At 37.4% G+C, this 25,554-nt stretch overlaps 1 protein-coding gene across 15 annotated transcripts in view; it reads left to right on the top strand.

Annotated features, from left to right (window-relative positions):
- Nucleotides 1-25,554, top strand: part of BAZ2B (bromodomain adjacent to zinc finger domain 2B) — a 165,142-nt gene that overhangs the window by 59,233 nt on the left and 80,355 nt on the right. For 13 of the 15 annotated variants that reach the window (XM_075029152.1, XM_075029157.1, XM_075029165.1 and 10 more), the window contains exon 3: nt 18,617-18,772. In XM_075029152.1, coding sequence (XP_074885253.1) covers nt 18,619-18,772 — 154 coding nt within the window. In that variant the 5' untranslated portion in view covers nt 18,617-18,618. Of the gene's footprint in view, nt 1-6,125; nt 6,202-18,616; nt 18,773-25,554 lie in introns of all 15 variants that reach the window. The other 2 variants (XM_075029154.1, XM_075029153.1) reach the window with 1 other exon arrangement.

The raw sequence follows: 25,554 nt of genomic DNA, 5'->3' as shown, positions 1-25,554 counted from the left end.
TTATCATTTCAGAGCACCTTCTCATACCAAAACACCTTTGTGACCAGTTCGGTCTGAGGTGGGGGTGTGTGTACATAAGCATCGCTTAAAAGACAATAAAATATTTTTCTTGGGCTTTGCTTAAAAAAGAAAACAACAAAGTATGGCATCGATGACTGTGTAACATTGTGGAAAAAATTTCCTTCATGGTTCAGTTATTTTTATGTTTCTGCTACCTTGTTGCATCATGTAATTAAAATACAGATACACATTTTATTAAAACTGCATATTCCATCTCGGTTGGTTTTGGTCATGTGAGCATGTGTGTTTACTAGTGATCTAAGTGCTCCACCTGCCTTTCAGTTTGTTTACCAGGAAATCAAGATGTGTAAACTGCAGGAAGTACTATTTGACCCTCTCCGACAGTATCTCATTACAATAATTGCTAATCTCTGAATAAGACAGCCATGTTTTGTGTGTAACACAGAGGGAGATTGTGGTAGATTTTAGATGCTTCCTCAAATACAGCTTTGTAAATGCTTGCTTGAATTTTGTTTTCAGGGTAGCTTTTGACAATAGACATCTGGCGACCTTTGAGCTCAGCAAAGCTCAGGCACGATAGCTTGTGTTCTTTCTTCCTTCTTGACTGAAAGAAAAAAAAACCAAAACAAAACACCAACACCAAAGCCACGGCTTGTTGTTTTGGAGTGCTGTCATTGCTCTGTAGCGACAGGATAATGGCTACTTCCTGATTAAACCACTCTCCACAGTAAGCTGTTAATGTTCTGTATTTATTCTTCTGTAATGCCAAGTGTTCGGTCCTTTCCTTCTGTGCTTCCTTTCCTCTTCCCCTCCCTCCCTCTTCCCCAGGTTAGTAGTTTGAAATGTTTATAGATTGAAGAAAGAATATATAGAGTTGCAACTTTCGGTTTTTTCTATGTTCTAAGATAGAAAACTACTGCTTTTTTGTAATGCTTATCTGATAGTAGTGATGAGCAAATATATCTGATTTGCATGAGATTTAAAAAAAAGTCTATTTAGGTGTTAGACAACTAGTATTAACTATGAAAAATTCTGATGAATACTCATTGGGCAAAAACAGTGACATAAAATGCATGTGTTTCATGCACATTCTGAAGTATTGGTATTTCATAGCTTATTTTTATCACTTGCAGAACTGTTTCGTGTCTAACAAACATAGGCTGTTTTGTTTTATTTGAAAACTTTTTGTCAGCTTTTCTTATATGTATAGGAAATGTTTTGTTTCTGTATTTATTATGGTTGATGAGATTTTTTTACTTCAAGTAATTTCTTGGCTCTTGCTGATGAGGACTAGGTGGGTGTGACAGCTACCACTTAGTGCACAGGTCCAGTTTTATTTTGCTCCAGAGTATCAGTTAACAGATTTCACATTGTAAAACGATGATTACAGTGCATTTTTGGTCTTAGTCTGCTCTGTTAAATGGGTCTACAATGATTTTTTTTCCTTAAGGTTGGTCTTACCTTAACGCTAGTGTAAATAGCATAGAATTTGCAATAGCATTGCACATGCCATGATAAATGTTACTGAAGTTCTGTACTGGATAATACCAATGCACGGTCTTGGTTATTTTGTGAAAGTTTAGAAAGGTGCTAAGTAAAATTTTGCAGTTCCAATATAAATTCATATTAAAATAATATTGTTCTTTTGGTACCAAAGACTTCTTGTCCATGTGTTTGTTTGTTTGTTGTTTTTTTTTTTTTGTTTTTTTGTTTTTGGTAGCTAGTTAGAGAATGAAAAAAAACTGGTAGTGAATTCCTAACCAAAATCATTGTTGCTCTTCAAAATGTCCACTTTTTCTGTTATTGTATCTTACTATGGAAATAAAATGATACAGGTGCAGTTTCATTTAGTAACAGGAGGTATCCACTATATTCACAGATACTAGAACCAAAAATGAAATCTGGAGAAAAATTATGATTCAGTTAAATATTTTCAAATTAAATAGCCATTATTAGAGAACTTGTAAAGTAGACAGCATCTATAAGAAATCTATGTTTGTTCACACTATGAGAAATGTAAGTAGGTGAGGAACAGAGACTGTTCCTCCAGCTTGGGGTAGAAAGAGGTTTTTGGAGATGCTTGACCCTTTATATTTCACATGGGTTGTTACATACAGAGAAACGGGTATGGACAATAGAGTGGCTAGAATGTGTAGATACAGGTCTATTTTGAGGGGAACAGGGCAGGAAAAATGCTATGGGGAAGAAAAGAAGAGGGATTCAACCTACATTAATTTGTTAAAGGGCTTCTCAAGTGGTGGTGAAGACCTGGTATTTGGAAACTGTTGATTAGCACTGTTTTTTTTCCCCCCAAATACCCATGTATTCTGAGGATTACTGAGGAATGAGGGCCAGTCAGTACTCTGTATGAAACTATGATCTCTTCATGTTGAGAGCATTAACTGCAAAATAAAGGTTTCATGGGATAGCCTTAGGTTTCTTAGGTGTGCTGCCTCCCTTAAAAGCCCCTTAACACTGGCTATTTAATTTGAAAGACCGGTGACCTGGAGTACTGTTCTAGGCTAATCCCTCTTACAAAACAAGATTCCATTAAATTTTTTTAATAAAATACCAAATTGCTCCTGTTGCTAGATAGAATTTTATATAAATTTCATGTTCTAAATATGTTACAATAATGCTTGATATTGACAATGTCTAAGAAATGTCCTAATTTGGGTGCCAGCAAAACATGCATATTGTCTTCTAGCAGGCTTGCACTCCCTCACTGTCTAGCTGGCTTCTTGTACCCCCGTCAGTTTTTTCCAATGTCCTACAATCCTGGTGTTTCAGAAATGTTTTGTGTGATATCTTTTTGCATACTCTGTCTCTGTAGAGGCTCTTAAACTCAAAGCTCGGTGCCTCACAGCTGAACTTGTTGGCTCAAGCTTCAGCTTAGCTTACTTGACAGAACTGGATTCCTGTAAAACAGGAGGGACAGCCCTGATGGGTGCTGCTGGAGCTACTGGTTTGTGGGCTCCCCTTCAGTTCATGTCTGTTCTGTGTCCCACCGGGAGAGGGAAGTGTGGGGGGACAACCGCAGTTGAGGGATACAGCTGCTCTTGCTGCACAGAGAAGGGCAGATCCTAATCCAGGGTGCAGCCATAGGCCATCACTGTGCGCTTCTTGTTGCCATCCTCTTGAAGTGAATGCTGCATGGCAGGAGTTGGGGCTGCTTAGGCTTCCTTCTCCCCGACGCTGCAAAAGAGCTACAGTTTTATCTGTTACTCAAATATGGCCAAGATGTACCAGCTTGCCTTTGCAGAATGCTTTTAAGTTCTGATAGAATGGTTTATGGGAATACTGTGTATCATTCTTAATTTTTAAATGATTGCCAAGCTTTGCCAAGAAAACAACACCTGATACAGCTGAAATGGACTCTTGTATTTTAACTAGTATTCTTTAATAGTGTAGGAAGATGTAATGTGTAGCATGTTGCTTTGTTAGAAGCCTGAAATCTAGATGTTCTGACATGTACTTTTGTTTTTGTAGATGGAAATATGGATAGTTTATTATCTTCTTTCTCTCTAGTATGTGGAAATAAAAATGCAATCTGTCAGGTTTTTTATGTCTAACCACTTCAAGTGTGTAAATAACACTGAGATGTCAGATTTGCATCTGCTTGGTTTGTAAGAATAATATTGTGAATGGAGTTAGCAAGGATAGTCTTCTGACATGGTAATAGCTGCCCTGGCTTCTGTTGAGGCTTGGTTTTATTTCTTTGTATCTTAAGAACCCCATTATTATTCCTTCTGGTTACTATGTTTAGGTAAACTTCAGTGGACTCTTGTTTTGTTTTGTTTTATTTTGCTTAAATGTCTCAAATTTTTTTAAAGATCATAATGCCTTAAAACTGGAAGAAGCAATGAACAAATAACCTATGAAAATGAGGGTGGATGCCAATGATGAAGCTGACTTAAATCAATGGGTAGTATAGCACAGAATACTTCCTTCTACAGTTGGTTCTGGGTTTCCAAAGAACTACGTGAGTGGAAAAACATGAAAATGTGGAAACCATTTATCCGTGTATCAGCCTTGCTGCCTCAGACTGTTAGTGGGAACCATTGCATTTCTGCTGGATGATACCACAAGGTGCTTTGAGAGTTCAGAACTGAGGAATTAGCATGCCTCAATGATAAGTTTTTTAGTCAAGGTGCCAAAATTCACTTAATGATGTGACAGGCTGATGGACCTCTTCTCTGTGGTATGGGCTAAAACTAGTCTTTGCTGGCATTGGAGAATTGAATATACCATTTAGATGTTTGGCTCTTTCTCTTTTTGTTTAAATGTAAAACAATATTAATATTAGAATAATGAGACTGAAGTTTGGTGCTATTCTAAAACAAAATTGGGACCTAGTGCAAAGCCTGAGGCTGATAACAGGTACACACTCAAAAGATTTGTTTCTGCTGAATGCTTTTCTGGAACTCGGACTTAATATCTAAGAACTCATTTCTCATCAGAGTATGGAGGTTGTTTTAGTTTCAGCAATTTTTCAAGCAGTAAAATAGTATCTTAAATTCTTAGGATGGAAAATCTGAAGAAGTGGGAGCTAATGCAGACTCTAGACCATTTATTATCAAGGAGTTTGATTAACATCCTTGCCCATTCTTACTCGGAGTACATGAGTTATTATGGTAGTCTGTAAGTTTAGGACTGCAGGGTAAAGGAATCCTTTTCTCTGCATCTTTATTCTTTGAAAGATTTACAGGGCAGTGCCCATGAACTAGTTCTGAGTTGGTTACTTTGACTCATGTGGCGTTCATACACACAAATAGATACCTGGGTTTGTAGTTATTTCTTTCCAAAATTATCCTTCCTGTAGCTTATGTTTTTAAAGTTTAACTGTGTGGATTGACATTTTCTCTGCCACTCATTTTTTTAATGCGCTTTTTCCCCACATGAAGCAAAATAATATCAGGTGGGCAAAATAAGTTGTTTGTAGTGAGTTTTTTGGAGAGTTTTTGTATATGAATGTTAGAGCAGATACATTAGGTTTCACAAAGTTAGCCTTTATTTTAGTGCCTTCTATTGTTCTTTGGCAAAGATAGGCAAGATTCAGTTATGGAAATGCTAACCAGCATGTTTGGCACAAGCATGAATTTTAACACTTTTGAATTCTAACAGTTTCCAGACAAACCTGTGGCAGCTTTTGCTGTCAAAGGTTCAGCTGGGCACTTCCTCTCTAAATTTTCTCAAGCTCTGTTGATGTCTGTAATTGGAGCTAAGCCTAGATTTTGAGCTTGAGGAGGTGAAGTCTGGCTTTTGAACCATGGGAAGAGGTGTACAATACAATGACTAAACTGGAACTAAGTTTCTGAATGACAAAAAGTTAGTAGAAAAGCAGTAACTCTGCTTCTGACAGATTGCAAGTCAGGTTTTGGAAGAGCACAAAAAAAAAGGCATTGACTTTAGCTGTCCCAGTTTCGAGCTTCTTGGCCACAGTGTGTATTTCTCTTTTGTATTGTATTTCCTGTTTAGTTCTTCGTCTGCTCCGAGACAGTTCTAATAGAGTTAAAAATGCTTGAAGTTACTATCTTGTGCAAATGCACTGCTATATATGTTTATTGGTAGCAGATTAAGAAACAGATTCTGAGATTGAAAAGAAAAGATTTCTTGAGCTATTAAGCAGAATTTATTTAAAATAAATACATACTTTACAGAAAGATGGTTGTATGTTTTAGAGATTTTCCTTAATATGCGTTGAGTTTTAACATATTTTGAACACTGAATATCTATTCAATTAATGTAATGTTTTATTTGAGACCTGCTGTTTTCAGAAAATACAATGCTCAAATACAGAAATGGATTAGAAAATTGTAGACGGATCATACAATGGTCAAGAATACCTGGCTGCTAAGCAACACTACTTCATCCTGTTTGTTGACTCTTTAATAATACATGCCATTACATAATACTAAAGAAAGTTCATGTTGAGAGCTACATACATAAACAGTTGATTTCAGAGTGTAACTATTAAGTTGATTTAGAAAACAGTCTGCATAGATTGCTTTTCTGTCTTTTATTGTGTTGATTTGGTGCTAATATGCAGTTGTTAGGAGAATTTACTTAAATATAGCTGAACTGGAATTTTCTTATAATTCTAGGACTTCTAAACATATTAGAAGAGACAGAGACCATCCCCTGGCACCACCCTCCTCTTTTGGAGTGTTAGTCTAAAAGGTGAAGTTTTTTTCTTGGTACCATTTTTTTCAGTTGTAGAGCTGGCAATGGAAAACATTTTATACAATACTAATTACAGTTATGAGGACTGGAATTTTTATGAAGTACAAATGTAAAATACCACTGTAATCGTTTGACAACAGGCTTTCAGAACTCATGATAAGAAAGCTAAGCTTACTTTCTTGAAGGTGCACATAAGTTATCTGTTATTTGAACTCCATTCAGTTGAGCATAACAGTGCAAAATCTGGATATTTTCACTGGGCATTAGTGTAAAATTCTTGTGTAGATAATAGTAGACGGTTAGTTAATAGACTGTTTTATACCATGCACACACATTGAGACCAAAATAAGAATTAAAAAATAAGAGAACACTAGTTCAGCTCAGTAGATCACGTATGGTAACTAGCTGCCTTAAATACTTGTTTCTACTTGCATTTAAAAATAAAACACGTAAGGTTTCAGTCAAATGTCAATAACATTTAGAACTATGTGTAAAGACTTCAGTGAGTCAATTCTCTGTTTATTTAAAAATTGCTTATTCTGCAGATAATCAGGCTTAATTAAAAGTGCTTCGCTGAAAGAAGAGCAGTTGCTTTAATGTCCCAGTCCTTGGACAGCTGCTGTTTTGCTGCATGAATATTGTCAGGTGAAATAAAACAGAACAAAATGTTGGAATCCTTTATTTTTCCTTTTTTTCCAAGCTGTTTGTCTTGAAAAGTCAGATGCAAAATAGCTACCAGTAATCTTTCCTGACTGTTTATAGGACAGTGCAAGAAACTATCACGGCTTATTCAGGTTTGCTTCATGTTGATAAATCAAACATACCGATGGAGAGTCAAGGAGCTCCAGGAGAGATTTTCATGGGCTGAGCTCTCTGATGCACTAGGGACAATTGCTCAGGCCCTACGGCACATGACTGCAGTCCTCGCACAGCCGTCAGCAGGGCTTCTGGGCCCCTTTGCTTGCTCCCCCATGAGCTGCCTTGTCTGTAGCCATGTCTCCAGCGTTGGCGGAATGGGTCATTGGCACTCCCTCAGTTGTAGGCAACAGGTACAGGTGCTCCCCACCCAGAAAACGGCTAGTCAACACTGACAGTTAACAGCTGACAGAAGCAAAAGGCTCCTGATGCCAGCTATCACTGTTGGCAGCAGGCCACCAGACGTTCCTAGAAGGTGACTCCTGAGGAAATTTTCCCCCAAAATTCCCTGAAGAAGCAACCTGGTTAACTGCTGCAACAATTGCTCTGCCTCTGTCAGCTGCCTTGTTTGGTGCACCATCATAGGCAAGGTCAGAAAGCTATAATATGGTTTATGGAGCCACAGTATGTATGTGACTTTCACCAGTTTTCAATTTCACTTTAAAAGAGATTATTTTGTAATTAGTATTCCTTTCACTGTTACTTACAATATACAACTGTGGGTAAGCAATTCTTCTTTAGGCTCAACTGAAGTATCATTCTCATTTTTCAAACTGTTATTTTCTCCTTCCTTCTTTGTAGAGAAGGATAAGGAGAACAAAATTAGGAGGTAGATATGTTACCAAGTGGCATATATCTAGATATGAACATTAAAAAGATTAGAAAGTGCTGTCCTAAAACTCTGGTACGTGAGCTACTGTTACATGGTAATAGAAGTTAATTATGCTCTTTCCCTCTTACCATTCTCAATGGTGGTATTTACCAACCTAAAAAAATGTTGACGGCAGGACACTCCAGTGTCATCAGTCTTGAAAAAACTCGTCAGAATTATCCCGTGAATAACTAGGTCACTTAAAAGTATGATACTGATTCTCATTTAAGTTACTGAATAGGGACTTGGGTGGAAAGAGCATTTCTTACCTGGTTCTCAAGTATATTCAGGCTTTCTTCACTGAGGGGAAAGTATTTATCTTGGAGGAAAAATTAGGCTGTAGAGGGAAGATAAGCTTTTTTTAGGCATCTATTTAGATATGTAATTATTGGAGATGAAGGCAGTTTCAGGACACGTTAGTGTCACAGGCATTTCAGTGAAATGACTCTATGTAAACTTCCTGGAACCTTTTCTGTTTTCAGTTGCTTCTGTCCTTTATGCACAGATCATTGTTAACAGCACCTGTAATTCAGTCCATGGACACTTATACCACCGAAGGATTCTAGATGGTGTGTCTACAGAGAGGAGTTGGAAAAGCCAAATCCAGCTCTTCATATATGTAGAGCTTTTTAGCACCTGAATGATCCATAGATTTCAGGCAGATTAGAAAAGGAGATAGTGTCAAAAATTGGCTGGATCACAGTGACATTAAAATAGCATTAGTTCTGTAAAAGGTACACATCTTAATCTAGTATATGAATAACCCTGTTAAACTGGCTCTCTTTGCTGAGGAAAAAGTTTTTGGTGCTTTCACCATTCAAACAACTGAACTGTTTTTTCACAGCTGGTCTGCTGTATCCTGTGGAAAATTAACACTTCAGGAGCCTCTGCTGGTGTTAATGAAACAAGACAAGGCATTTACCGCAAGGCAGTGTTCTTCTCTTTATTCTTACTGGACCTTGATTTTATTGGATACTTGAAGTTGGAGGGAAAACAGTAACAAAGGAGTTTGGTTAGCTGTTTACACAGTTGAGTACAAAAAGACCAATTAATGCAGTTCTTAACAGGAAGTCTCAAGTGTTTAGTCATGTGAGGCCCAGGAACTTTCTCACCTAGACTTGCCAGTATAGGATATCTGTCTTTTACTGTTAGAATGTCTGATGTCTTTAAAGCAGTGATGGTGAGAATTTGAGACAGATAAATAAAAAGTAACAGTTTTTATTTCACTCTCCTGATTTTAATGGATTTGTCTGCCACAGGGGTGCTCAGACACTCCTTTCGTCTTCCTTCCTGTTAAAGTCTAGTCAAAGCAATTCTTTCTGTTGGTGGTATTATTTCGGTACTCAAGTTTTGCTGCTTTAAAGACCTGCTCGAGAAGTGTGTCGAAAGAGACTGTGTTGCTGCACTTCACTGGTCGTTCAGGTACTGTAATTTCTAAAATGACACTGTTGTCCCTTCTTGGTAGCTGAGGAAAAGGGTAATAATACAAATGTGCATTCACGTTTTTCTGAGTTCTAAATGCATTTCTTCACCTCTGTAAAATAGGTAGGTATTTTGTGCATAAGTAGTGCATAGTTGAATGAAAAGATTAGCTCGACAGACTTTAGCAAGTGAAAAATTTGGGTGCATAAAAACTGGTAAGCAAAGTAATATGGAATGTATCCCTGGGTAATTATATGCAGGAATACTTGTTTGAGATATAACTTCAAGTTTTAGGTGTGAGCAGGGAAGATAACCAAGTGATTCTCAGGAACAGAACCTGGAAAAGTCCAGTTTAGCTTAGAGAGGTGAGTAGGAGAACAGGATTACAGATAACAAAAGTAGGTGATAGTGCTTACTCTGTCACAGAATGCTAGACTAGGTAGTGGCCTGATGACATACTACTGACTAGTCATGTTTGGAAACTGGGAGCCTGAGCTTCATAGCACTGGGAGCCCTAGCACACAATTAGATTTGTAAGACTCTAGAGCAAAATGTAATTCTTTTGAGTCCTTAAACATAAATTATGCTACCATGTCAAGGAATGCATTGTAAGGATCCCCCCGCTCTGCCCCCCATCTGAGTTACTTTATTGAGATTGCCTATAGGAAGCCTACTTATACATATATTTATGAATCTAATTCAGAGTTTTCTTGATTGTAAGCTCCAATGAAACAGGCATGTCGACAAAGTATTGCCAACAAGGAAGCAATGCATTTGTCTTTAGCTCAGTGTTAAAAATTACCTGATTATCAAATGACTGGATAAGCCAGGCACAAATCTATTGTGTAGTTCAAAATTAGAGGAAATAGAATGTTTAATACCTTAATTTTGAATATATACAACAAAAAGGAGTAAAAAATGGGCTTTCAAATATCTGAAATACTGCCGATAATCTTTATACTTCTTCATCCTAATACTCTGATTATTTTTGCAACTATCCTTAGACACAGAGTTTTTGTTTGATAGAGCTAAATAGTAATTTCTGTAAAAAGCCTGCTACTGAAACTGCTCACTTGTGATTTATGTTCTGTGGTCCTTTAGCACTTACTGATTTTCAGACTACTATTGGCATAGGATTTCTAATGTGGATTCCTGTTAGCTATTTCAGAGCTACCCTAAGAAAGAATTTTTGTTATGTATTTAAAAAATATTGTATTGAGTATTGGTATGCAAAGATTGAATACTACTTTATGATTTTTAAAGGTTATAGAGGTAGTTATAGATAGAGTTTGCTCAGCACCCTCATGAACTTAAGTAATAGTATAAAATACTGTCAGTCTTGCTTCTGTACAAGATTTAGTAGTACTAGTATCTAGTGCAGATGAACCAAGTATCAAAGTCTCATAATCAGGATATGAAAAAAATAGTTATGTGGGGAATGAAAAATTGACTTTTTACACAGAAACTGGAAACACGTTTTTAATCTATTTAAGCTGAACTGTCATGCACAAAAATGTGATCCTTAAAAAGTGATATTCATCCCAAGTCAGTATAAAATATTACAGTGATTAATTTTTTTTCTTGGAACAGAAAGGTTTGTGAAACGTCAGTTCTGAAATGATGAAGCATTTGTTTCAGTTTGACAGCATCTAGCGGAATTGCCTCTTTTGGGCACTTATCAAACTGTTGCCAGAGAATCCTCGCATTTGAATATTCTTCAGATACTATTATTTCAGCCTCTGCAGTCACCACAGAGTCCAGTCTCTGCATCAGTTTTGGGTAGTGCTGGTACTTATTTGATGTTTAGAATCTGCTTAGCAGTGTTGGAATACAGATGTGTGGTGCCATCATCTCCACTCCATGAACTATGTCTCTGTGAGTCTTAATGTTATCTCCACAGAACTGGACTGTCCCATTGTCATCGTGCTATCTAAAGCATGAGAGCTCATCTTCTTGGGCTGGACAAACTGCACAGCTTTTCCATTGGCAAAAGTAAATTATATGATGGGGTCCTTTTCTTGTCACCTCATGGAAATTTGTTGTGGTGTCAGGAGTGGCTCGTGCAGATTAATTGTACTAGTAGGCTGCTTTTGTAGGGTGAGCATTCCTGATTAAAAGTGTTTACATCTGTGTAAGAAGCTATCTCCACTAATCTATTTTTTTGTTTTGAGGGTGATGGTATCAGCTTTTCCCATCCTAACTCAATGTAGAAGTGAAGATAACAGAAGGTGAAAGGGTGCTTATTCAAAATAAAAGTGGTGACTGCGAAACATACATGTATAAAGTTGATAACCTCATATGGAATACAAATAATACAGATAGATTTGCATTTATTTATTTATATTTATTTATTTAAACCAGACTCTTAGTGTTGATATTCTGGCTGGGTTTGAAATATTTGTTTTAAGTAGACTTGGGTCACTTGAACATTAAGTGACTCCCTGCAGTGCTGTGTTGCATGATGGGTACCTGGTATGGCCATTCAATTTTTGTGGTACAAATTGGATAGATTTTATTTCTCGCCCAGCATTATGCAGCTTTCAGGAATGTATTCTGAGGTTTATCCAGAAGCGAGGATCATGGAGGATTGTAATTTAACCTGGCCTGTGTGCTACTTCTCCCTCCATGGAATGTAAAGCAACTGAATTACAATGCCCTCTGTCACTCATAAGTATTCTTTCTTTACCATAATCATGAAGGTAATGAAATGTGTGAATGCGGAAGTATTTGAAGTGAGGTTTATTTCTAACTAAAACTACCACAATTACTTGTAAAATAGGAGAAAATAAGATTTTGAGTTGCAACTTAATTTGCATGTATCATTTAATGGTGGGTTTATCTTGTCAGATGGAGTCAAAACAGATGCATTTTTGTTTTAAAATGTCCTGTTTTGTCCTGAGTCTATCTAAAATGGCCATTGCATGTTACCAAATAGTAGAATGGCAACTGATTCCCTTCACTGTTTCCATTTTTGCTAGGCCAGTCCTGACTCAGTTGTGCCAAACTTAAGACTTGGATCTGCTTTTACCTGGCTTTTAGTAAGCCACTTTATGTGGGTAAAGACTGTTAAACATTTGTACAATTGTGAAGTGATATATTTGTGATTTTATGAATATTTTCACTGCTATGGATTGTGATGCCATAAACAGTGAGTTTTTATACCACTGATTGAATCTGGCCTGGGATTAGAAAGAGAAGGGCTGTAAAAGGTTCAGAGCATAATGCAGGAATGTACCCTGTGTGCCTTGCATAGTGTAACTGACAGTAATATATTACGGTTATTTTTAGAAAGAAGTGACTTTGTAGTTGGTATAGTACCTATGAAACACAAGCCAATCTTGCTGTTGATTTACTAAAAAAAGTTTTATTGTGGTGGTTAATGTACTAAGAAAGGTTTTATTGTGGTAGCTTTTTCCCCCTAGAGTTTTATGTAAAGGGCTTAAATTATTGGAAGTGGCATAATTACAGTGAAGTTCTGCAAAACTTGCAATATTTAGCACTTAACCTGGCCTTTAAGGTTTGTACAGCATTTGAGACATGTAAAGTGAATCTCATTGATTATATTGCCACTTTGAGTTAAAAAATCTCAGATGTCTAAAACATTGTAGCAGTAGTAGACTGCATATTGGAAGGTCAATGACCAGACCTTGTCACCAGAGCAGGGAGCATCACAGGGAGCCTCCTGTGTCCATAGCTTGTCTGTAATGAACTGCGGCCATTCCTGTGGGTGCTGCGCTTCCTTCTCCGTGAGGTTTTGGTCAGGGTACTTGTTTGTTTTGTTTATTTTTTGGCACACCCCTGCTTTTACACCCACTCCTTCTTGGTTCTGCGGCCTTCGTGATATCACGGTGCAGAACCCATGGGTGCTGCTTGGCCTGCTGGGTCACCCCCCCAGCCAGCACCCATGCTCTGCGTTTACCTTCTGTCCGCTGACCTTTCTGGGCTCTGCCCCACTTTGAAGGAGAAGAGTTAGATGTTAAATTTTACTTCATAAAATGAAACTGCATTTCAGATTTGTGATGAACTCTGCTGTGCTGGACTGTCTGTTCTGAGAGACTCTGACGTGCTTCTCTTAGGCAGCTGTAAGATCTTCAGCATTAGAGCACTCATATTGACTCAAGAAATAGTCAGGGACTGGCAATTTTATGATACAATACGATTAAATACCTTGCTGTTGTGGGACTCTCCTCCACTTGGCTGTCAAATAGTTGTTACAAACTTCACTTGGTCATTGAAGAAGACGGAAGTATATTTTTACCCCTGCACTTTCAACTTTTTTGCTGTGTTAGAGGTAACATTGAAATAAGGAAGCAATACATGGGAGTGTAGAGGTTAAACTGGAAGTTGGAGGTGAGTAAGTCTGCTGTTTAGATTTTTTTCAAGACCCACTTTATAGGATTCAGGCATCCCAGCTAACACTGACAGGATGCTATTATATCCATGATAATATCCCCTGAAGGGAGTTATTTGTTAATACCTGTTTAAGAGTAAGAATATATTTTTTTCTATGTTAGCATACATTTCAGCAAAGGTTTGGAGCATGGAATTGATAGATGATTTAGTTTAAAGAAATTTCACCTTGTTAAATGTGAAAATGATTTGATTGTTGTTTCCTTAGTGTTCTTGTTTGTATTAAACATAAGTAATTTCTTTCCTTGGGGTTTTTTCAGAAAAGAGAACATTTTCCTTGTGTAAAGCTGCACATACTTCCCTTCTTTGTTCCTTTTTGAGAGATTGCTTTCTGTTTTCATTGGGTTCAGTTGCATTCATGATTACTATTCACTGTGGAAAATTCTGGGAAAATAACTGGAGTTTCGGGCAATGCGTTGAGAGAAACTGACACAAATCACTACATCTGGAAAATAAAAAATGTCAGGTTTGTGGTTTTTTTCTGGTTTTACTTAATTTCTCTTTTGCAAATAAGAAAGTTTAAAAAGCAATCACGAAAGTTCATAATTATTGATTGGCAAAATACACTAAAATGGAACAAATGTCTAATTTATACTTGAGGTTAAAAAGAATATGGATCTGCTGTTAACGGCTATGGACTTTTTTAGTCACAGAACGCATTAGGTCTACAGTGTAATTATTGCTGATCCTGACTAATGACTGTTTCGGGGATTATCTCTTTTGGAGTCAGCCATCTGCTCTGGTTAGAGTAATTAACTAAACATAATTAAGCGTTGACTTAGTTTGAAAGCAAAAGTATGTATGTGTCTTGGAAAAGAATATAATTTCTTCAATTCAAAATCATTCAGAAATACCAATATTCCAGTTTTCTATTAATGACTTTAAACAAGCAGCTGAATTGAAGGTTGAAAATGCAACCCCCACTCCCCAAACGCCCTCCCACCCCCCTGCAAACTGAAACAAAAAGAGCAGGGAGGAAGGAGAGGGGAGCCTTAAAAGGGCAGTTTATTACTATTCTCCCAGTTCTTATTTGATGCTGTATTACCAATTCAAACAGATGGATTACGTAGGTTAAAAGCTTGCACCTATAGCTAAATTTACATTTCTGTATTTAAAAAAAATAAATTGTTTTACCAAGGAAATCTTCCCATTTATGACACAAATGCAGATTGCTTATAGGTGGTTCTTAACTGTGCTCATTTATAAAATACATTAGATGGTAAAGACTTATTTTAGTGTTGTATTATTACACACAACATGACAGCAATTTTTTTTAGAAATTGGAGAGTTCTGCATGGTTTTGGCAGGAAGCATAAGTAGAATACAAAGTTTCAATCCAGAGTTTAGAATGCAGGGCATTAAAGCTTAGAAATACCTTCCCTTTTATAAGTGATTACTGTAATAATACCATTATGATATGTTTCTAATGTCCCTTATGCCATCCATATATACAGTAAATTCACTGTGGCCACACTTACAACAGTGAATACTAAAATACAACAAAACCATATGTTTTTGTGCAAGGACTGCCTGTTGGCCTCACCTAAGTTCAATCATTCATAGTGTCTAAAAAATATACTTTGTTTATATTCATCTATGTCTATTTCTTAATCTCTATATACTAAAGATAGTAAATTTTTTGTGGCGTGAAATAATGCATCTGTTTGCAAACGCTACAGATTTAAATCTGTAGATATGTACGTAAATCATAATCCCTTATGAAAGGCATTTCTATTATTATCCTTAGGAATATTTATAAAATTTAATGGACATAATATAACATTTAAAGTCTACAGTATATACAGTATTTTTCAGTGGCCTGCTTCCACTGATTAGTGGTTTAGCTGAATTATATTCACAGATTACTAAAAATCAATGAGGTATTCTTTAACTGTGGATAGAAAATGCTTAATTGGAGAAAAGTATGTATTTAGGAGTTCGTGAATTAAAAATTTAAAATATTTAATAATATTCTGCCTTGATAAGTTCTGTGAAGGAAATAGTTTTTGTGATTTCTACTATTGTTCTGAAGGAAAACTTCACAGCCCTCACTCAGTATAGTAGTAGATAATTTTTTGCACCATATCAGTGCAAGTAGTTGATTCTTCCGTATTTGCAGAAAAAACCCCCATTTTATTCTGCATGCATGAAAATTATGTGTGATAAATTGGGCTGTAAAGAATAAAAGCAATGAAGTCTTTTGGTGCTGTTCTCTGCAGAGTGGTTGTTTGCGGTTTGTGTAAAGGGTAGTCAGTTCTGTATGACATACTATAGTACCCTTGCTAGCAGAATTTTCACTTCAGGAAAGGAGTATCTTTTTTTTCTACTAGCTAGCAAAGTCTAGAGACTTTATTCGATACACAGAAATTGCCATGTATAAAAATTATTAGTAATGAGGAATTAATGGTTTAGGTAAAATGTGTATCTTGCAGATATTTTGTGTGTTTCTCTGTGACTTCTGCTTTGTATTTCCTTTGGCTTTTTAAAATTCATTTTTACTGACCGAGAGGAACCAAGGTGTGATGGGTTAACCCTGGCTGGATGCCAGGTGCCCACCAAAGCCGTTCTATCACTCCCCCATCCTCAGCTGGACAGGGGAGAGAAAATGTAACAAAGGGCTTGTGGGTCGAGAAAAGGACAGGAGAGATCATTCACCAATTACCGTCATGGGCAAAACAGACTCAGTTTGGGGAAAATTAACTCAATTTATTACAAATCAACCAGAGTAAGGTAATGAGAAATAAAACCAAATCTCAGAACACCTTCCCTCCACCCCTCCCTTCTTCCCGGGCACAACTTCACTCCCGGATTTCTCTACCAAACCCCCCCAGTGGCACAGGGGGATGGGGATGGGCTTTATGGTCATCACATGTTATTTTCTGCCGCTTCATCCTCCTCAGGGTGAGGGCTCATCACACTCTTCCCCTGCTCCAGCGTGGGGTCCCACCCACGGGAGACAGTCCTCCATGAACTTCTCCAACGTGGGTCCTTTCCACGGGCTGCAGTTCTTCATGAACTGCTCCAGCATGGGTCATTTCCACGGCGTGCAGTCCTTCAGGAGCACACTGTTCCAGCGTGGGTCCCCCACGGGGTCACAAGTCCTGCCAGAAAACCTGCTCCGTGGGCTCCTCTCTCCACAGATCCGCAGGTCCTGCCAGGAGCCTGCTCCAGCGTGGGGTTCCCACGGGGTCGCAGCCTCCTTCGGGCACCCACCTGCTCCAGCGTGGGGTCCTCCCTGGGCTGCAGGTGGATATCTGCTCCACCGTGGACCTCCCTGGACTGCAGGGGGACAGCCTGCCTCACCAGGGTCTTCACCATGGGCTGCAGGGGAATCTCCGCTCCGGCGCCTGGAGCATCTCCTCCCCCTCCTTCTTCACTGACCTTGGTGTCCGCAGGGTTGTTTCTCTTACATGTTCTCACTCCTCTCTCCGGCGGCTGTTTCCCTCTGCCCCAACTTTTTTTCCTTCTTAAAAATGTTATCACAGAGGCGTTACCACTATCACTGATTGGCTCGGCCTTGGCCAGCGGCGGGTCCGTCTTAGAGCCGGCTGGTATGGGCTCTCTCAAACACAGGGGAAGCTTCCAGCAGCTTCTTACAGAAGCCACCCCTGTAAACCCCCCCGCTACCAAAACCTTGCTACACAAAACCAATACACAAGGATACTGCATCTTTCCGGAGAAGCAGATAACAGCCTTTATGCTGGCTTTCCAAATGAATATTTGGGAAGTCACTATTCAACATAACTTTGGATCAGAAGTGCTATTTAACACATCAGTTTTGTAAATCGATTAAAATGGAATTTGGAAGAGTGTGTGGCTCCTGTGTACTTGGCATTCTGTTTTACAAAGACAGGGAGTGAGATTTTACAGCAATTGTTTGACTTACTCTTAGTACTTGGCCTCCTCCGGTTTCCAGTGATAGGCCTGAGAAAGGGTGTTGCCTCTCTAGCTGAAGGAGAGTCCAGGACAGGAACCGGTTTCTGAGGAGCTCCCTGTTAGGAGTTAACTGTGCTTAGTCTTCTTGCTTTTGTAATAATAAAGGGACTCTGAAATGATTTCTTCTCCACCTTATTTATACTCTGATCCTGACTTGCCGTCAACTGCAGTTCTGGCAGATGGAGTCAGATAGTCTTCTGACTCTGCTACCACTATGCTTAGGCATCATTTGCTTGGCTGTAATTTTAAAGTATTTGAGAAAACTATTTCTCAACAAGTCATATTTTTTAATAATAATATTACTGTCTGTTTTTCTTAAAATACACATGCTTGTTCAGTGAAGTCAGTCTGGTAACTTTGGATGTAGGCAATTCATGGCACAAATAAAAATGCCTTATTTTATATGAAAAGCTCACCAGGGAAAAAAAAAGCTAGCAACTTACAGGAGTTCTTATATTCATACTATCTCACCGTAATTGCTGTGTCTTCCCCTAAATTAAGAGACTAAATGTGGATTTCTTAGCATGTATTACAAGTCCTTTAAAGCTGGGGTCTGTCTGGGAGCAGCAAGAGCAGGGCTGCTCTGCAAGGAGGGACAAGCTGGCAGGTGAGGATGACTCCGGCAATGCTTTTCCTGACCCTGGCATAGTCCCTCAGGGTCTGAACACTGTGCTGGTCCAGACAGGGTCCAGACAAAACAAAGGAATCTGTTAGGCACAGGGTCCATCGGATAGTCTGATCAGGAGTAGCAGAAGATAGGAGCTGATGCAGGCCTGGAGGGAAGCTGTAGCATGAGACGTGGGATCTCACCCGGAGACGTGGGCACAGACCAGGCTGGAGAGCGGTGACCTGACTTGGGCAAGGGATGGAGGTGCCAGCCTGAGCTGAAATGGACCTCCTGAGTAGAGGGTGTGGGTGGTGGTCCCAGGTGAGGCTGTTGGCGTTCAAGTTGATATGTGACATAGCTTTCAATGGCACTGCCTAATTCCCTTACTGCTGCAGTTGTGCTGAATTCCCCTGATGACATGAGTGCTCTTCATGTGATGTACCTCTCATGTGAAGGCCTCTATCTTACAGATATGGAGTCTGGAGAGCGGTTAACGTCACCATCGGTCTCCTCTACTGCAGCTGCTTCGACTCCAGCGTCTTCTACACTGTCTGTAGCTTCAGCAGTATCGAAAGGTGGCCTTTCTACTGGAGCTGCATCACTGAGTTCCACAATCAACACATGCGGTAAAAATGACTCAATTATATATTGCAATGTGATTTCAGTGTTTGTCAACATGGGTAATTATTATTACAAGTCAAATTGAATAAGGTTGTGCAGATGCATCAAAGAAAAATGTTTGGGTTTTTTTTTTTTTTTTCTCCTAAACAACAGTCGTATCGTGTCAATACATTTTACATAGTACTTGTTTATTGAAGAAATGAAATTAATTTAAAATTGCCTCTTTCAAATGTAAAAGAAACTTTCAGTTTGCAAAGCTGCCTGTGCCACTTTCAGATAAAGATCTAATAACTTCTTGACTATACATCATGTTCTCAGCATTCAAGCCCAACCCCTACTATATTTTTATATCTAGAGGAATAGTTTCTTCATTTCTTCTAATGGAACTTGAGATTGAAAAGGTGAATTTCAAAGTATCATAGTCTTAGATAGTCCTGACTAGCGTGAAACATCTTGGCTTGAATCAGAAACTTGTAAGGAAGATTTCTTCATGCAGGAATCTCATTTTTGTGGATGAAACTCGTATTTCAACTGGATGATGTATTTGTCATCAACAGAACAAGAAATGGTAGATACCTCTTCCCTGCTGTTTCTTTCTTCACTTTGGAGAACAGATCATATACATTCTTTTTGTTAGCCTGAGTACTACTGATTCCTATAAGATATACGGTAAATAGGAACTTTTTCAGCTTAAAGTCATGGTAATCTGCTACTCTCAGGACAAACTTGGTTCTTGCAGAAGAGTGAGCAAGTGTGTATTCTCCAAACTGAAAAACTCTTATGCTCTAATACTATAGAACCAGTAGATTCTGAGTGCCCTATTACAGCCTGTATTTGTTCATTTGCGGCTTCCTTGGGATGAAAAAAACAAACCAGAATGTCTGCGTACCTAGAATTATGTCTTAGCTATTTATTTTAATTACTCTAAAACCAGCCAGAGAAGTTCTTAACTAAAACTGATCTGGAACAGATAACAACATGTTTTATTTTTCAGTACCCCACTACAAATTCAACTCCAAAAGACTTTTGCGTCTATGTTCATTAGCCCATGCCATTTGAAATGGTTCTCTGTGGTGGTTCCCAGAATGTAGTAGGAGTTCATTTACATATGGCTATAAATGTACGGTCCCAAACTGAGGATTTATGCGACTCATTTACCTCTCCTTGCTGCCTTTGCTTTATAGATATTACAGCATGTGATTTTGTATCGCTTGTAACATTGTGTGTATATATAGGATACATATTTGGTCTATCAAGATACAGTAAGACTAAAGCAGATGAATAATGTAATAAAGATACTGAACTGTCAGTTTCTTCTTCATTAGAAAATCCAGATAGTCCTTTTCTTCAAGGTTTTAAAAATTTTATTGTCAACCTTTATTTAAAAAAAAAAGTTTCATTTCTGTCTGATAGCTAATAGTGAAAAAGACTGATAGTAATTCCTAGTATTCATGGGTTGTTTCCATTTAGTTTTTATTTAATGGTCAGATCCTTTGCCTGGCTGCATCTGATTTTTAAGAACGTATATATTTTCTCAAGGACACTTTGTATTCCTAAAAACAAGCTGGAATGTAGTTTACTATCACTACTGTCCCATCAGTTTTATTTATGAGTATGTCCATTTCTCTACCTGGCACAGTACACTAGGGTTGCTGTTGCATCCACTCCGAAAAGGTATACACTGTCCTAGAGAAACTTCACAGAAATGTTTATGGTGTGAACCAGACAAAGGCTGTTTTCCCATGAATGACCTATGGCTGGAATGGCAATTTCATTGAGTCAAAACGTTCTTGAATTTACAAGATCCTATGTAGTCAAGATAGACTAGTATCCTAGCCTGTTCCTAAATGAGATGCTATTCACTTCTGTGATATTTAGGAAAAAAAAAAAAAGTGACAATGTCTGTCAATCTCAATCAGATAATTAAATTATCTTCCCATTTAAAAATGCATTTCTCTAGCATCTAATAAAATCATTATTTAAGAATGAACAATTATTCTTACTAAGAGAAGGTAAAGGCATCTTAATCTATGCATTTGATTAGAGAGGCTTTTTTTAAATTCCAATTCATCTGTTTATTATCTGTGTAGCAATCAATAGTCTATTAAGTAGTCTTCGCAATAAACTTGACTGGATACCCTGTCAGGTCCCCACAATACATGGTGAGTTAGGACTGGGAGTCTTTATGCTTTGCCAGGGAGATTACACTACAGATAAATTATTTTGGCATATTCCCAGGTCAAATAGACAAAGTACCTGTGTGAAACCATTATGGAGTATTTCACATACTGTTAGTTTTATTGGTTAATACAGCACTAGTTCCTGAATAATTGAAGCATTCCAGTCAAGTAAACAGAACTTTACTTGCTTTCTTATTATTCACCCATTGTTGAAAATAAGAACGTGCATTGGAAAAGAAAATTGACTCTGGAAAGAAGTTTAAATTCATCCTCATGTGATTGTTAGCAACTTTGGAAGAATATAAATCAACAGCCTTTTCTCACATGAGTAAATGATGTCACAATTCAGTGTTTTGTCCTTATGAGGGGCAATAATACCAGCGTGTGAAACTGTTCAAAGCTGAACAATCGAGTCTTAGTTTCAATATTATCAGACCTGAAGGGTTCTTTAATTTTCAAAAAAAAAAGGAAGTTCATTAACTTTTTATAAAAGGAAAATTAAAAACCCAAACAAACAAAAAAAACCAAATGCAACTTTTTTCTGAACCAGAAGCTGCTTCTATCAAAGCAAAAATCTTCAGTCTTTTTGGAGTCCACTATTTCTCCTTAAATGAGACCCAGAAGAATTTTAAACTTGTGGACGTAAATGCATAAAGTCACAGGATTGTTTTAATTGGAAAAGTCTATAATTTTCCACTTGATTTTCAGATCTACAGTAACAAAGTTGTTTGTTTTGGGTTTTTTTTTTTTAAGACCAGCTATTTTTATGTGTCTCAGTCTTTATATAAAAGCGACATGTAACTCCTGAAATAAATGTTGAGAAAGATCAGATTTAGTGCCTAAAATGTAAAACTGTATAAAAAAAAGTCTTTTGTGGTAAGTGTTTTTTATAGTGTTTGGTTTTGTCAAAATATTCATCTGAGGCTTGTGGGTATTTATTGACTTCTGGAGATTTCAAGGATTCTGAATGCTAAGTGACAACAGCAAAATTGAAATGGATATGTAAAAATAAAGTGGTGATTTACAGTTTGTGGAATGTACAACAATTTCAAATGTTGAGGGAGAATGTGATGGTAACAGTTAAAACAATGTGGATACTTAGATTAAGTACAAGGATGTGAAAAACAGTAGAGTGCAATTGCCAGTTGTGATACTAACAGAGTACCCATAGTGTTATACAGTCTACATCACAAGTTCTCAATTTTTGGAAATCAATTTTAAGATTGTCAGTACATCTTAATTTTAGTGTTTTACATACGTATCATTAAGAAGCATTCTTGAAGTCTCTAATTTCATTATTAGCAATAATTCTTTAAACATAATACCAGCCTCATTTAGACTTCCTACTTCATGTTATTACCTTTATGGGCCAGAAGCTGATTTCTTTCTCAGTGTTTGGACTGCACAGTGCAGTGCGGTCCAGGCACTTGGCTAAACTCTGTTTTTTAGGGGCAAGACTGTGAGAATAATATGCCAGATGTAGGAAAAAAATACACAAACCCCTATTTTTTTCAAAATTCTGTGTCCTCTAATATTTGCCTATAAGGACTACACAGATGAGTGAACAATTTTTGGACATGGAGTTTTACCTTTATTTGTAAGAAACTGACTTAGTAGAAACAACATTGAAAGAAAAACAATTTCAGTGCATTGCTTTTTGGATGTTAGAGGTTAAAGGAAACCATTGTATTTGAGCACCTACGTAATTTCATTTAAAGCCTGATCAAGCACCTAGTAGTTCTTATATTAAAGCAAGCATCATTAAGAGTTGCCATGTGATTGATACTTTTTAAAATATGGCTTAGTAGATCAGTGCTCTGTGTATGTTCCTTGTATTCTTACTCCTCAGAGTTAATCATCTGCAGTGTTTGTGCCTAAATTATGTATCAGCTTTCTTAGTAGAGTGCAGTTTTGTCAATCCCTTTTGAAAATTTCCTTTTTTAAGAAAATTAGTCCAAGACTAGCTTTTTTTAACCTATGATTTATGAAGGAAATTTAAAGATGGAGTCCTTGCAATTGCATTCATGTTTGTTACCTGTGTACTTGCTTCTGTGGGAGCATATTCAGAATGCTAATTTTCGGGGGTTTTTTGAAGTACTTTAATGAGATAGCCAGTGCTTTGCTCTTCATTTAAATTAACAGATATTTTTTGACATTTCTCTATTTAGATGAGGGTTTTTGTTTTTTAAACAAACGATAAGAGTGGACGATTGTTACTTATGTATATATAAACCATATCCAGCCTTTTCCATGCTTTCCAGCTTTTTTACGCTGAGGGACATTCACCAGTACCATGAAATCACGCATACAAATAGTCTGGAATCATGCATACAAGGAGTTTGGAAGACTTACTGGTGTTGGGAGGCATGTAGAAGGCAAGCTTTGCTAGCACTGTAATGATTAAAGAACAACACAGAAAGGAGGAAAATAGAGAGTAATTTCTGTCATCCTAAGCAGTTCTCTAGATTTGCTGTGTAAGTTGGAATGCCCTTAGCATTGTTAGAAATATCATGTTATTTTTGTATTTCTGCTGGTTGGTGCATTGATGCTTTGTATTTTAAGGCATTATTTAAGTATTTATTCCTTTTTAGCTGTTTTGAAAACCTTATATTGCACCGTGAAGTTCATTAATATTAACAAAGGCATTCACAGTTATCATTCCTTGTTACTAAGAGACCAAGCATTGTTGAAATGTATGTTGCCCTTTGGAGTAATGCTTTCAGTCATTTATCTGTGTAGTGGTTAGTAGAATTTCAAAAGCTGTGCTCAAAAATATTTAACCTATTTGAAGTAAGTCAAGAATGTTAAAGAGTGCAGTTTAATATGAAATCTTGCTATGCAGTGTGTCTACAGTAAGTTAGTAACTTGAAGAGCAAACACTAAAATAGGAAAATTAAGGAAATACTGGAATTAATTGCTAGACATACAGTTAATGTTTTCATCAAATCAGAAGAAAAATGTCATTACAGTTCAGTTTATTGTTACAAGATTTTGCTTCCATTTTTCCTTTATGTTTCATTTCTGCCATGTTTCCAAATGCATGTTTAAAAATTGATGGCTTCTCTTTTCTGGATACATTAGATAATGGCTTAGGTAGCGCACAATGTATTTTTCTAAAAGGCCGTAATAATGTGTACTATAGTATAAAGTCATCTACTCTTTTTTTTTTGTGTGATGGAGAAAGTTGGTGACAGGCTCAAAGGATGTTTTAACTTAAATTATGCATTTTAAATGGTCCGTGCAAGAGTCAGCAAAAAGAGAAGCCCTCTGTAGAAGTCTTGTATTCCATAGTGATGATACTAGACTTCAGATGAAATAAACTATTGCCAAACCTGCCTTTTCCTAGTTATTCTGAGTGATGGATGATACAATGAATGGTCTCACCATAGTGGAAGCTGTAAATATGAAGGTAACAGCTGTGGAATGTTTGAATGGTGCTTTTCTATCAACAGATGAGACCAGAAGAAAGGGAAGAAACTTTTGTTCTAAAGCATTTGTTGTTTCTAGAGCTTTTCAGTTAACTTGTTCAGAGCAGGTTTATTGTGAAAGCAAACTAAAGAATTTGAAATAATACTGCAGTGTACATAAAAATTAAATGATGAAAGATGTTAACATTGCATTCATAAAGTGCAAACTTGCAATCATCTTGCAGTTTTGTGCAGCTAATTCCCTGTTTTTTTTGGTTTTTTTTTTAACAATGGACATTCCTCCAACAAGAACTATGAAGGTGGCACAATAGAGCTTAACTGTTGCTTGATTAGGCTTTCCTCTAGGATTTCTAGTGGTTCTTTTGCTGGTTTGCATCACCTTTTTTCCAGTTCATTTCTACAGATAGAGTTGCTCAATATGTGTCACTTGTTCTGATTTTCTCAGAGAGGTGAAGAATATCTTGCATCTTCTGTTAATTCATTCATTCTGGTTTTGCAGAGGGCTGAAGCCATAAAATTTTGGTTTATTAATTTTTAAGGTGAAAACCTGGCAATGTGATAATGGCTAATAAGAAAAAACTAATCAACTTTTAATCACCCCCATCTGATTTTTCTGATAATGATGCGATGTACTCATTGTTTACATTCTGAAATGTCTAAGTTTTATCACAGTGGTGTCACTGAAGACAGTGCTTGAAGGTGGAACAGGCTTTCTGTAATGCATTTGTTTCATCATGAGACGCTGCAGTAAAAAACAGTTGCTAGAGAGTGTTGAATTGGATCAGTACCTGCTCTGGAAATTTTTAAATAAGCACTGTGACTGGACTGGTTGGCATTTTCATTGCTGCACGTAAGAATTTCAGTGCTTCTGGCAGGAGATCTGAAGAACAGAGTAAAATTTACTGAAATAATCTGTTCAACAAACGTGTTACGGCCACCCTGTAGAAGACAAATCGTGGAACATACTCGCTGTAGGCCACCTCTACTGTCATTTGTCACCTAGCAGCAAGATAATTCTCTCCACTTCCCACCTCCAACAAATAGCACCTAGTGAGTAGAGGGGTGTTATTGTCTGCCTCTCTTCAAGAAATGTGTTTACTAAAAACTCAAATGATGCTATTTTTCTGCTAGGGCAAAGGGGCAAATTGTTCAGGTGAGACACTCCTTGCAGTGAGAGAC

Source organism: Buteo buteo, chromosome 5 (genome assembly GCF_964188355.1).
Source record: "Buteo buteo chromosome 5, bButBut1.hap1.1, whole genome shotgun sequence".
NCBI classification, from domain to species: domain Eukaryota; kingdom Metazoa; phylum Chordata; class Aves; order Accipitriformes; family Accipitridae; genus Buteo; species Buteo buteo.
The sequence above is the reverse complement of the archived record's forward strand: the minus strand, read 5'-3'. Positions and strand labels throughout refer to the sequence as shown.